This window comes from Acromyrmex echinatior, chromosome 19, assembly GCF_024713525.1.
Source record: "Acromyrmex echinatior isolate Ae372 chromosome 19, ASM2471352v2, whole genome shotgun sequence".
NCBI classification, from domain to species: domain Eukaryota; kingdom Metazoa; phylum Arthropoda; class Insecta; order Hymenoptera; family Formicidae; genus Acromyrmex; species Acromyrmex echinatior.
The window spans coordinates 3,477,920-3,491,425 of record NC_141870.1 but is presented as its reverse complement, the minus strand read 5'-3'; the positions used below and the strand labels follow the sequence as shown (position 1 = coordinate 3,491,425).

At 33.4% G+C, this 13,506-nt stretch overlaps 1 protein-coding gene across 7 annotated transcripts in view; it reads right to left on the bottom strand.

Annotated features, from left to right (window-relative positions):
• Synd (protein kinase C and casein kinase substrate in neurons protein Synd) overlaps positions 1 to 13,506 on the bottom strand; it is a 62,199-nt gene that overhangs the window by 5,160 nt on the left and 43,533 nt on the right. For 2 of the 7 annotated variants that reach the window (XM_011059105.2, XM_011059110.2), the window contains exons 2-8: positions 5,038 to 5,429; positions 4,252 to 4,440; positions 3,274 to 3,294; positions 2,622 to 2,702; positions 2,545 to 2,556; positions 937 to 1,163; positions 496 to 616 (exon numbers count right to left, since the gene is read on the bottom strand). In XM_011059105.2, coding sequence (XP_011057407.1) covers positions 496 to 616; positions 937 to 1,163; positions 2,545 to 2,556; positions 2,622 to 2,702; positions 3,274 to 3,294; positions 4,252 to 4,440; positions 5,038 to 5,400 — 1,014 coding nt within the window. In that variant the 5' untranslated portion in view covers positions 5,401 to 5,429. The remainder of the gene's footprint in view (positions 1 to 495; positions 617 to 936; positions 1,164 to 2,544; positions 2,557 to 2,621; positions 2,703 to 3,273; positions 3,295 to 4,251; positions 4,441 to 5,037; positions 5,430 to 13,506) is intronic. The other 5 variants (XM_087416039.1, XM_087416040.1, XM_011059109.2 and 2 more) reach the window with 5 other exon arrangements.

Sequence of the window (13,506 nt, the reverse complement as noted above, 5' to 3'; positions counted from 1 at the left end):
GACAACAGCGACGAGTGGGAGGGTTAAAAACGCTGATGAAGAGTATTCCCGATTTTTTAGAGCTCCTTATTTTAGCGTAATAAAAAAATAATATGTAATAATTATCGTTTATTCTTGTAAAAATCAATATTTCATTTATTGCTTGATTTTGAATGGAATTTATTTTTCAATGGAGATTTATCTCTTCTTTAGACATCTCTATCTCTTATCTTTTTAATATTTTTGAGAAATCAGAACATTCAAAACGGATATCATTGTGTTCCGGTAAATTGAGTACTGGGAACAAAAGAAATGTGCAAAGGCGCACAGAATGTTCAACAAATAATGATAAAATTATTATAAAAAGGGGGAGGGCAACTATATAGAGAGTAATATTCAGTCCACGCTACAGCTAATTGTTGTCTAATAACAGATTTTCAACCACGAGCAGGGCTTTTACATGCGACAATAGAGCTTTTGTAGAGCTGTTTTTAGCGACAAGCGTAAGCGACTTACTTCGAACTGCGGCCAATTCATAGCCATATTGATGCCATGATTATTAGACCACCACTTGAGGTCTTTCTCATGATCGGCGTTATTTATCGTGTGATAGAATTCTTCATATATCTGTGGAAGCCTGAAAACAGTAATACACAATCTATAGTAACAATTAATGATGATATGTGGAAGTTTTGTATTCACCAAACATGAAATAGGCAGGAAGAGACGTGCTTTCAATTTTCAGTTTTATTGGGATTGTCTGGCAAAAAATTGTCGAGGCAAAATTAAGAAAATTAATTGAGCGATGAAAGTCTCTAATCAATGTTGATTATGATAGACAATCGTGTCGCGTTCGTGAGCAGTGAGTATCGATTTTTGTAGAGAATATGCATCTTCCGAATTTGCGATTACGTAACATTGCACAATACGGTTGTGCAGTACTGGGAAGGGACTTACACTGGATCTTGCGATATGTTCAGACACTTGTGAATACCGAAGAGGACATCTTTGAAGAACTGTAATCGCTGCGCTTCCATCTCCTGGCACTTCTCAAACACTTGCGTCATATCTTCCATGTACTTTGGATTGTATTGATTGATTTCTTGAAGCGATGCTTCGTACTTCTCCTTCGCCTTTTGCACCTCCTCCTTCGTTTTTTGCACTCGGTCCTGCATTTTCTTCACCTGTCGAAAAAGACGAGAAAATACTTAGAAACTTTATAGGAAGCGTTCCTTTTTAACGCCGAGTTGAAGGTAAAGGTCGGCATTGATAAGATGTAATCTCTAAGAATTTTTGATCTTTGAAGAAAGAATTACTTCATGTGTGCAATTCTCTAAATATTACGTACTTATGTAATTGATTAAAGCAATAACTTAATAGGCCCAATTCTTTATCTTCAATCTCGTCTAGCTCATCGTCAAAAAGTCAAAGACGCTTTTTAGCGATGTTCAGCCGTGGATGCCACATTGAGAAAGGAGACAAGAAATATATGACAATTTTCGTACGTCAAAATGTGCGAAAAAGTATATAATCTGGCTACTCTTGCTACAACAAACTACATATTAATTAATCTACTTTTATGTACGCTTATTTCATCATGCAACTACAGATACATTATATACAAAATAATGGCCATATCGTATCGTAATAATTTAGCTTGCATCTCTAAGATTTTAATATTTTCAAATTAAAATTAGAATTTATTGTTTTAATCTTTTTTGAATTAAAACCAGAATCTATTGATATCTAACATAAAAAGGATAATATAAAAAGATTATTAAAATGCAATATAAAAATTTTACAAATGAGCATTCGACGCGAAATTTAACATTTAACATTTTTAAAAAATTTTTTACATCTTCAAATCTTTATGGGAAACTTTGCAATAGAACTTAAAATGATCTAGTAACACCGTAACCTCGCTGCTTTACATAATTCCATAATTACAGCATTCACTTTCCAACCGCATCGCGATGAAGACAAGGTTGAGGTCGTTCGAGTGAAATTTATGTCATTATTCGATTTTATAAGAAAGAAAAATGTTAAACATGTGCTGCTCGAGCATTGTGTGCGAGTCGCGACCGAGTGCTCTTAGAATTTAGCGCAAAGAGATTTACGTAGACCAGCTCATGAATTATCCATATTCCACGCACGTGCGCCGCATTTCTTCGTCTTCATACCGACTCTGGCGTTAACTAAATTACGGTAATACACGTCCAACTGTGGGTTCTTATAATTGCGAATAAGGCTTAATCAATCAAGCGACGGTACAGAAATTATACCCGTTGTCAGTCATTCTCTACGTAGCAACCCTTTAAATATACAGGTATTCCGAATAATTATTAAGTAGCAATCCGAATATAAATAAGCTAGGCATGCTGCATTTAATATAAGAGATGGATCGAGATCAGGAATTGACAAGATATAGATATACATGAAGAGAGGAAGGCATACAGATCGCAAAAGAATATTTGAATAGGTCTACGTTCATTCCGATTTCGATCCATTCGATTAATCTACTCGAGCAGATACTTCTCGTGCGAAAAGGCATTAAGTTTTGCTTACCAGCAGAGCCTTCTGTAATAAGGAAAAAAGAAAAGATAAATTTCTTAAACATGCTACATGCAATATCATATACATACAAACTGAACGTCGCCTATTTTATTATCCCTAAGGTTTTTTGGTATTCTGAGGCTCCATGCACCACATCCACAATCTGTCATCTAAAAACGTGGTTAGTCCTCTTTCAGAGATGTCTGTCTCCGCATATCGAGATCGATGTTGTGCCGATTATTGAGTCGTGTGCTCGCAAATTTTGCCAATGATCCCGATTAACACTCAGAACCACCGAGAAACATGATTTCTTTTTAATTTTAAAATTTTCTTCATACTCTAGATTTATTATATTACAATTTCTCCTCCGTGACTTTAACGGCAATTAGAACAATATATAGCGAAGATAGCGAAACTCAGATGGAAAGCTCAGCAATATAGTTTTTCTTTCGCGTTACAGAATCGCGTCCCGTCACTCTTGGGTATCATTCGTATAATTACTACCGTACAAGAAGCGGAATGAACGTACGTGTGTATCGTTCGGTTTGTATTGCGATCGTTACAAAGTATCCTTTCCGTTCCGAATAAGAGAGACGTTGGGCAAGAAACACACAGACGTGCAAGAGGAACTCCGCGTTCAGAAGCGAACGAGAGTCGCGTATCGTTAGCTTACCGCGAAACGTCAAGCAAGAAAAGAGTAGCGGCGCATGCAAGAATTCTTAAGAATAAGGTGTAACGTACGTTTTCAGAGCCTCGGGCCATCTGTAAATAATACTTGCTAGAGAACAACTGTATCTACCGTATATAGAGCCGCACTTGAGATCGAGATGCGCGACTAAATGTTTATACAATATAAGATATGTTAATAGTATACGTTGCGCTCGTTTAGAATCCAGTTGTCTCGTCGACTCGAAAAGAGTATCAATAATAACGCGAAGGGATATTGCGAAATCAAGTCACTTAACTCACAGATTTTAATCGCATATTCCACATAGCGATGTTAATTAAAATAATTAATTTATAACGTGCACGTTTGCTAGTTACCAATTATGGAATAGAACACTAATTTAACTTGTCATCAGTTGTAATATTTTACATGGAAATAACGGTTTTGATGAAGTACAAATTTAGCTAAATATAGATCTGAAAATAATTTTGTTGAATTATCGAAATAATTATGATAAACTAAGCTAATTACTAGATTGTCAAAATTTTTAGTGGTACTATTCATCATGCTTGAATGTTCTACCTAATTATTTAAACAGTCCTACAAAATTATTTTCAAAAATCTACATCTATATATCTAAATTTTTAGATATTTCAACAAAATTCATATGCGCATCGTTTATGTACATTTACGTATATTCTATTTATATTTTCATTTGAGTTCCAACGTAGTATAAATAATGTATAAAAATATTTAACAGTAAATAAATCTAGAACTTTTTCGTGTTCTGTACCATAAGAATGTTATTATATAATATTATTGTAAGTATATTACTTCGTTAGAAAGAAATCCATGCGATTTGCGCGATTGTATCCACGACGCGGCTCAATTACAATCCGCTAGTCTTTTTAAAAGTGAACGTAATGACGAAGTGATTTCTATGGTAATATATAATATGTGATATGTTGCGTAGATCAGTTAATAGTACGTTACAAGTGACAAGTGATGTAACGGTGTCCGGTAAGATACAATGGAAATGTAACGACATTCACCTGATCTGGCGAGAGAGAACTGTCCGCCGAGGCGTTCCTTTCCATGTTCGCCGCGGTCCGCTCGGTTTTACAGCTGTTGTGATACTCTGCTTTCGCCTTCTCAACCTTCTGCAAAAGTTTCGCCCATGGCTTCTGCGCCTTCTTAAACGAGTCTTCCATTTCCTTGCGCTCCTTCAGGGTCATCATCGACTGCAATCACGGAACCAAACCCGTGCGACATCAGCCACTATCACAGAAACTCATTTAAAGTAAATCATTAGCTGACATTAAAACATTAGAAAACTATTTTAATAAGTATATGACAACTATCGATAACTCAAAATAAATAAGTATTGATATTTTCGGTCGTTGAGTGAGACCTTACGCCTAATAATTTCTATAAATTTTAAACATTTCACCACTTTGTGCTTTTACAACCACGTGCCGATTACTATTCGGTCTTGAAACATAGTGTTATGCCAAAGCTGAAAATGTAATGTTATATTATTAAATTCATAATCAAATTAATATATAACTGATGCCAATAAGCTTATAAATCTAGAAGGAATTTATTGCGAAAATCAGAAAATTAAACTTCATATTGTCAAATTAATAGAAAATAAATTAAGATCATTCGAAACTTACGCCGTTTATTTTCTCATTTTCAAAAATATGAGAGAAATGGAAACAGTCTAGCGATCTTGTCGTCCATCATTCCACGAGAAAAATTCAGAAATTTCATGACATGACTTCGAAATCAATATTTAAAGAATTCATCGATCTCAATATATGATACCGCCCTTTTACCTTGTGATACGTATCCTTCTGCCACGTTTTGACTTGTTGAACGATGTCGTTACAGAGGTTCTCTTTAACCCTGAGATGAAGATCGCAAAGCCTGTCGGATTCCACTAGGACGCCCTTCCACGCTGCCTCGGTCGTACCGTACTCGGGTCCCTTCTCGATCTTATCGTTCCAATTCTTCGACCAATTTTTGAGTGCCTTGGCATAGTTCTTCTCGATCTCCGCCCTTTCCTGAACCAGAGCTATCAAACTGTCACAGAGCTTGTGGCCGTCCTCAATCCTCCTCGTCGTTCGCTTGTAGTTACCCGGCTCCCAGAAGGAGTCTGACGTCGCTATCAGCATGTTGTCGTCGCTGTGATGTGACATCTTAGCCTAAGTCGAGAAATCCCCTTCACCTGGAAATAAAAGTGGAACGGAAGATTAGAAAAATGGCTAAGTTATTCAATAAATGGAGGAAAGAAATTTGATAATGCGTCATGCAAAACTTTATGATACAGTATAAGTGGTATTTAATTTAGGCTCCTTTATATCATCGTGTACTAATAGCTTTTGAGTCCACATACGCGAGATAAAAAAAAATTTCTCATAAATTACGGTCATTACGGTTTCTACATGGAACTGTTGTAAGATAAACACTATTATATAGGACTCATTTGAGAGATGAAGAATACAATAGAGACTTAATAAGAGAAAGATACAGTATTTAAAGAAAAAAGTTATTCAAAGATGAATACATTATTACAAAACAATAAAGAAAAGAATTCAATTAGGAGAGTAAGAAATTATGTTATTATTAGTTGTGCGAAGTATCATCTACTGATATTTGAACGTGATATTTGAACAGCTATTCACATCGTTCGATTAATAAGAAATATTTATTTAATGAATGATATTTCTTATGTTGTCTTAGAGAAACGTATGAAAATACTACAAATGTATTCATGCAGATTTAAATTTTAATTAAAATATCCAATTAATCGATTTCTACACAACAATTAAATAATAGTATTATCAGAATATATATTTTAGAAGATAAAATTTTTTAATTCAAGATATTTTAAGATGAATTTATGAAAATCTTCACGATTTCTTATTTTACGTATTTCTGTTAAATATAATCGCCATCTTTCTTTTTTATATTTTAAAAAGTTGCAAATTCTTTAGAACCTTAGATATCGGTGAGGAATTCACGAGCTGTAAACGGACGTGTGTAGCTATTCCTACGTAGGAATGTTGAATATTTGCTAGAGCGAGCATGGTAGTTATTGGATTACACTTTGGTTTGGATCATCGATTGGCCCAATTTGCGAAGCCATCACAAATCTGCTTTGACATTCGTATGCGCTGACACGTCATGATATGTTTACATATCTTGTGGATTTTTCGCTCGTATAATGTATTATAGGAATAACACACTAAGGTATTGGTTTCGCGCAAGTAAAGTTTTATAAATTTTTTTTAAATGAAGATGAGAAATTCATCCGTGATGATTTTTCATTTTCATCTAAAATAATCTAATCAAATTATACATGAATTACGTCGATCGATGCAGAGATGAGGTGTTTATGTCAATGCAGTATATGCCGTATCTTTTTATTAAAAAAAAAAAATAAATAAAAAAAATGAACTCATTGAATAAAACTGTCATTAAGAGGATACTCTCTTGGAATCACTCTGAGTCTCTCGCAAAGCGATTTTATTGCAAGGCGGCAAGCCAAGAGAATGAAAACTAGCGTCTGTGCGATGCTGCGCGTGCAATGATTCTCGATTGGGTCAAGCGGACTAACAATTAGGTGCAACGGCTTGGCGAGGCTCGTTCGTATGCAAATGCAATGCATCTAGCATGCATTCGCCGGCTCTAGTCATCAACGGTTACGGAATTGCTTGATGGAATTTTATGGTTAACAACATCAACGTTGCTTGTTGTGTTCTAACAGCGTAAATTATAAAGTATAAAAACAGCTTCTTCATTTCAGACAAGAAAAGAAAAAAAGGTATCTCAAGTTATTCCAGATGCTTAATAAATGCGACAGAAAAATTTTTTAATTGTAGAAAAAAGAGATTAGATTTTTTAGTATTTTTTAGATTTTTAAAATCAGAATATAAATTCTTGTTGTTATATATAATATATATATATATTAGGTGTTGGAATTAATTCGTAGCGTTTTTTAATGAAAGAATGTTATTTATTTCACATGAGCATTAAAAAATACATTAATGAAAGTACTTCCCATCACTTGTAAAACGCTACGAATTAATTCCAACACCTAATATATATATATATATATATATATATATATATATATAACTATCAAAAGTTTTGTAATCGAGTATTAAAATCTTCAAGCGTGTTAAACTCTTCATTAGAAAAATATACGAACAATGCGACGTATGGGATCGCAAGGAAATGAATCAAAAAGGAAGTAAATGATTGCGTTTAGTAACGAGACAATAGTCATTCGTGAATATATGGGAGTGTTCGTGGACCGTGCGTCGAGAAACGTCCTTGCTGAAAACTCCGAAGTCTCCGGTGAAAGTCGACGAGAATGAGATCTAGGGATGCGAGATCCGTTCCGTAGATTGTAAGATATCTCATTGTGGAGAGAAAAAAAATTAAAGTTCCGTTGTTTCCTCGGTTCTTGAGCTCGTCTTCTCGTGCTGCAAGTCGACAAGTTGCGAGGGAAATGAAAAAGCATCGATTGCATCAGTCAAGAAGAATTAAATGTATAATTATACTATCTAAATTGAAAGATCAAAGATATTGATTCTACGATGAAAGTTAATTGCATAATTATGAGAAAAAGAAAAAGAAATGCGGACAAATTTTATCACATTTTTTAACTAGCGATCAAATTTATAATTATAACAAATACTGAAGTTAAGAAAAGTTAATGTAATGAAATTACTATCTGAACTGAAAGATCAAAGTATTGATTTCGCGATGAAAGCAAATTGCATAATTGTGAGAAAGAGAAAGAGAAATGCAGACAAATTTTATCACATTCTTTAACGAGTAATCGTATTCATATATTTATGACGAATCGAAATCTATATCCGTTAAAAATCAAGATCTAAATCAAGATCTTATGATTTGTCGTATTTCTTAGCTACCTCTGGAGCTAGTTGCATGCCTAAATGATTAAAATTATTAGGTATTATGTATAATAAACCATCGTTTCCTGAAAATTATCGTGCAGTGCTTTGATTTATTAGATGTTCGCATAGAAATTTGCAGACTGCGGCAAGAGATATCGACGAAGGTTTAGCGGTTCTCCAGACTAATTTGCATGGGTTTTAATGCAAATGCTTACAGGAATGATATATTCTTGAACAGTTCTGTAATATGCATATAGAATCATACGTTTACGTATCTTAGATGAATGCATTTGTAGTTGAATGCAACTGTGCACTTTCTCTCAACGAGTATCACAGTGAAATAGAAGACTGTATAATCTTCAAAGAACCAACATTTATACTCGTTTCTACGTAGATTAACTTTAATCTTGGTTTAACTTACTTTTTAACTTTTCTTGATTCTAAGAATTAGAAAAGGATAACGAGTAAATTAAACTGAGATTAAAGTTAATCTACATTGGTAGAAATGAACATTAGATATTAAAAGACAGCACTTTTGCGTTGTAAAAGATTACGTCTGTATTTCTTGAGATCTTTTTAATTTTTTCTACATTTCTTAGCATAATTATTGCAACGTGGTATTTTATTTATAGTATCTTAGTGCGTGGCATTTTATAGATTATTGAACAACAGCAAAGTCAAAATAATTTGGATGCTGTAAAGATTAGACTATGCTGATGTCTGTAGAGAGGAAGAGGAAGAAATCATAAAGGTGACGAAGGAGAATAAGGAGGCGTGGGCCGAGGAATGCCACCAGACCAGCCCAGGGAATGACCGATCAGCTTGATAGGTCGAGGAGAAGGTCATATCAAGGTTCCGAGTTGAAATTCAATTTTCGGCGTCGTGGACAGGTGAAATAAGGAATTGTAGCTTTCCATCTCGCGTGTATGAAACACGCTGCACGTTTCCTCGACGGTCGAGCCCTTTCCTTCGCTTCGAACTCGATCGGAATGGGCACGGTCGTTCTGGATCGTGGAATGTTGCTCCGCTGGCCGGATCGCTCGCGATCTCGAAGGCGATGTTGAGCGTGAACGATTAATCGATTACGCTCTTCTTCGTGCAAAACCGCAGGATAGGGGACAAAGGAGGAGGTTATATCGTGTACTAGCATAAGATACGATTGACGCGAGCCATGGTTCACGTAATGAGTTTTTTTTTAGTCACAGCTAAAATGGTCTAACGATATACTAAATAATTGGATATTGGACTTAACAAGACTGGACTTCGGAAACACAGTGTAATTTATCATCGATGAGGAAGCATGGCAGTGCAAGTATGTATTTATAGATTATAGCTTATATAGATTATAGATTAGAACACCTATATATTAGATTTTGTATTATTTGTATTTTATGTGTATATCAAATATTATTATATATATATTAAAATCTTGAATTTAATTGGATTAAATTGGGCACCTTAGAAAGTAATTGGGATCAATGTTAAATTCTTATAATTATGTCATAATGTGAATTTCCAAGTATTTATGCTTGCTAAATAAGGTCGTCTTCAGCCTTAAAAAAAGACGATAACTAGAGCTAAATTACACGCATGACATTGAGGTAACGTGTATGCGGTTGACATTTCAAAAGCATGCCGCAATGTTGGAAAATGCCGCGTATGCAGATACCGTAAAATATGTCACTCATATTTTCGTGAATAGCAAGGTCGAGCCATCGTAACCATGCGTAGCTCTATTAAAAGAAATTTTTTATATTGTACCTCGATAAAACTGAATGTGCGGAATTTAATAATTGCAATCGTGCAATTGTATCGTATTTGTTGTTATTTGCATTCGTAAATTTCGTTATTAACAGGAAAATCTCGTAAAAAAGTTCATGTATAAATAAAATATTTCCTAAAATTTTTTTTCAAATATCTTCATTTATAAAAATAAACTAGAATTTTCAGCGTAAAATTACATAAAATTCATGTATATTTTCATTTAGCAGTAATTTTATTCGCAGCTATATCAGCATTACAAGTTTTATAATTTTCCGATTTATTGCTGATAAAAATTGTAAGTTAATAAAAACGTTTATCGGTTATTAACGATAGAATACCTTCGGTAACAACCTGACTTTGCGCTAATGGCGCGTGCAAGAGAAACGCACGAACGTATCATATGCTGAATCATTATTGTCGCGCCGTTGTTTTGTTATGTCATTATTATCGCGTATAAGGGTGTCTGGTGCATCGTACGTTATATCTTCCCGAGTATCTTCTTAAGCATGCACACGTGTTGCCCTCGTTGAAAGTTGTACGCTTTCACGTACACACCAATACGAGGCCGCGAAGCTTCACGTGTATTGTACAACTGCTTGGAAAACTCGCAAAGCGTAATTTTTTTCCCTCTAATTTTTTTATCTTTTAAATTCCACTTCTTGATTTCTTTAATCAAAAAAAATTGCAAATGATAAAATACGAGAGAAAAAGGGTGTAATAAGCCACTTTTTATGTAGCGTAACGTGCACAATTACAACACAATTAATAAAACAGATATCTACAGTGTCATTTAGTTAGAATTATTTTTAAAATACAGAAACATAAAAATATTTTATCTAATAAAATAAACAGAAAAATGTGTCCTAATAAAATACATTTCCATCGCTAAAACAGTGTTAATAACGTATAAATTTCGAATTTCTTTTTATATTTTTACATATTTCTGTTCATGCTACGAGAAGAAATAGAATATGTTAACAATAAAATTTGTTGAAATTAATTTACGCAGAAATTGTGGAGAAAGAAATTCTTTCTTCAAAGAGAAATAGAGGAGTCAGAAATAATTTTATAAAAATCACTCGAGCGTCGCAGCAGATGGACTTCTTTGTGTTTTTTCGAAACGCTCCGGTTGCAGATGACATCACGTATTCATCTTCGCTCCGGATGAAGTGTCTTGTGGCTGAAAGCGCGTGGATAAGATAAAGGGCTTGTAAATAAACGTGACTAACCGTAATCTCTCGTGTGCAGTAACGAGAAGATGTGAACGCCCCTCCACGATGCAACCTCTAAATAGCAGGGGTGATTAACGACATACAAGATTTGCACAGAATTATTTATACATCCTCCCTTATTTATCGATACGTAAATAACAATGAAACAAATATATATATAGATAACATCAATGAACGCTTACATATATATATATACGTTGCGGCTTCCTATTAGTCATCGAACGTGATTTAACCCTTCTATCAATGCATACTTTTTTAACTTTTTATTTCACAAGATTTCCGCTTAAAATATAAAAATAAAAATGAGATGAAGTCTATCCAAACTATTTTTTGTTGTTCGAAGAAGGAATTTTTCGAGGCGTTATAACGAAATTCGTATAAAAATATATAATTTTTTAACATAAATAATATGGAGGTCATATTTGGCCAAAGCTTGATACTCCAATAATATTTTTTGCAAATTTCCAGTTCAAGTAATTTGCACGCTGATTAAAAATGTTTATTGTTTAAAATTCAATATGGGTACATTGACAAAAGGTTAAATGATGTTCTATCCGCGGCGTTATTGTAATAATTCACATTCATTTTATCATCGAGAATCGTTACCGTATTAATTACCTTCCGGATATGTCTCATTAATTTTCGACCGTTCCAGTTTAGAAATGGGACGAGATATAGTGGAATTTTGTTACGATAATTTTAATTAATACTGCGTCTTGACTATAGCGGTCATTATATTTTGTCGGCCTACTTTATAACCGATACAATATTCAATGAATGTTTCTTTGTAACGGTTAATAATTATATCAAGCGTGCACTAAAATAACTTTATGATTCAATGTTAATATGTAGACGCAAGAGAATGATGAATTACATAAGAAATTTCAATTACTTGCATACGTATGTTAACACACGCTATCGCGTTAATCATATATTTGCGAAATTGCAGATAACGTTGAACAGAGATTGCTCTGGATTATATCATTTATCGCATGCTCGATTTAATTACTCGGAATTCTTGAGTTTACTTAAAGCTTTCATACAACTTTTATTTATATTCAGTTCAATGCAGATTTCTATATCGGTGATGTATTAATAGTGAATGAGAGATTTATCAGGTCATGACTATTTCCCGATTTGGATATCTAGATTAAAGATTCAAATCCCCATGCGACCATCACAATTATCGATTACTATTGATCTGACGTAATAATAGGATGTCAGCATGGTTTTATAAATACCGTTTCGCATTTGTAATGACAATGATATTCTTACGCCATGTATGAGAGCCAGATCATCGATGCATTCGAATGAACACGATACGTTCCCTCATGTAGTCACGCTTGAGTCATTGCGTTGTGATTGGCCGCTTAAGAGTTTCCTTAATAATGGATGTCACCACAGGTTTTGAAATCATCGACAAGAGAATACTCATCGTTGAAAAATGTTACAGAAAATATATGGTTCTCTCGAGTTTTTATTAATTTGTTTTTACGCGAAATATAATCTTATTTTATAGAATTATGTTCAGAGAAGAAATTTTTTATCAAAATTATTTTCAGAGAAGGTAATTAACGTTTTCAGATTCCTCTAAATAAGTGAGAAATAGTGTTTAATATTTCCTAATTTGTCGTTGTTCGCATAATATTATTTGTATACTAATTAAGAAGCAATAACGAGCTGAAAGTAATTCCATAAAAATAGTAAAATGTATTGAGAGAATAAAGATAGTTTTGACAATACAAATTATTGTAACAACTCTAAAATTTCAGTACTTGCAACTGTTTTCCAAAGTAATAAGAACTAAAGTAGTACTGAATACTATATTTTTATAGTACTATACTATATTTTTATTCTCAGTACTATTTTAGTTCATATTATTTTGTACAACTAGTTGCAAGTACTTAAATTTTAGAGTTGTTAATTTATAGTTGGCAAAACTATTTGTTCCCTCTCAGTGTGACAATTTATATACATATATATATGTGTGTGTTTGTGTGTGTGTGTGTATGTATGTGTATATATAAAAGATTAATTTGTAAATAAGGCAGATAATTACAAGGCGCATGAATGAAAGACATACACGCATATAAAATATCAGCAATAACTTATCTCTATAAGTCAAGTTAAAATAATTACAATGCAAATGAATAGATTATAAAACAAAAATGTCGTGACTAAAAAAATAAATTATAGAATAAAACGTGAATTAGATAGAAACGCAAACAAAATTTAAATAATAATCTATATACAACTCTAATTGAATCTATTATATAAGAGTCCATTTATTCAATGCAGTGAAGATATAAATATATATTTCATTAGAGAGAACTTGACAGAAATCTCAAGACGGAAAATCGTGTCATGACACGAGGACAAT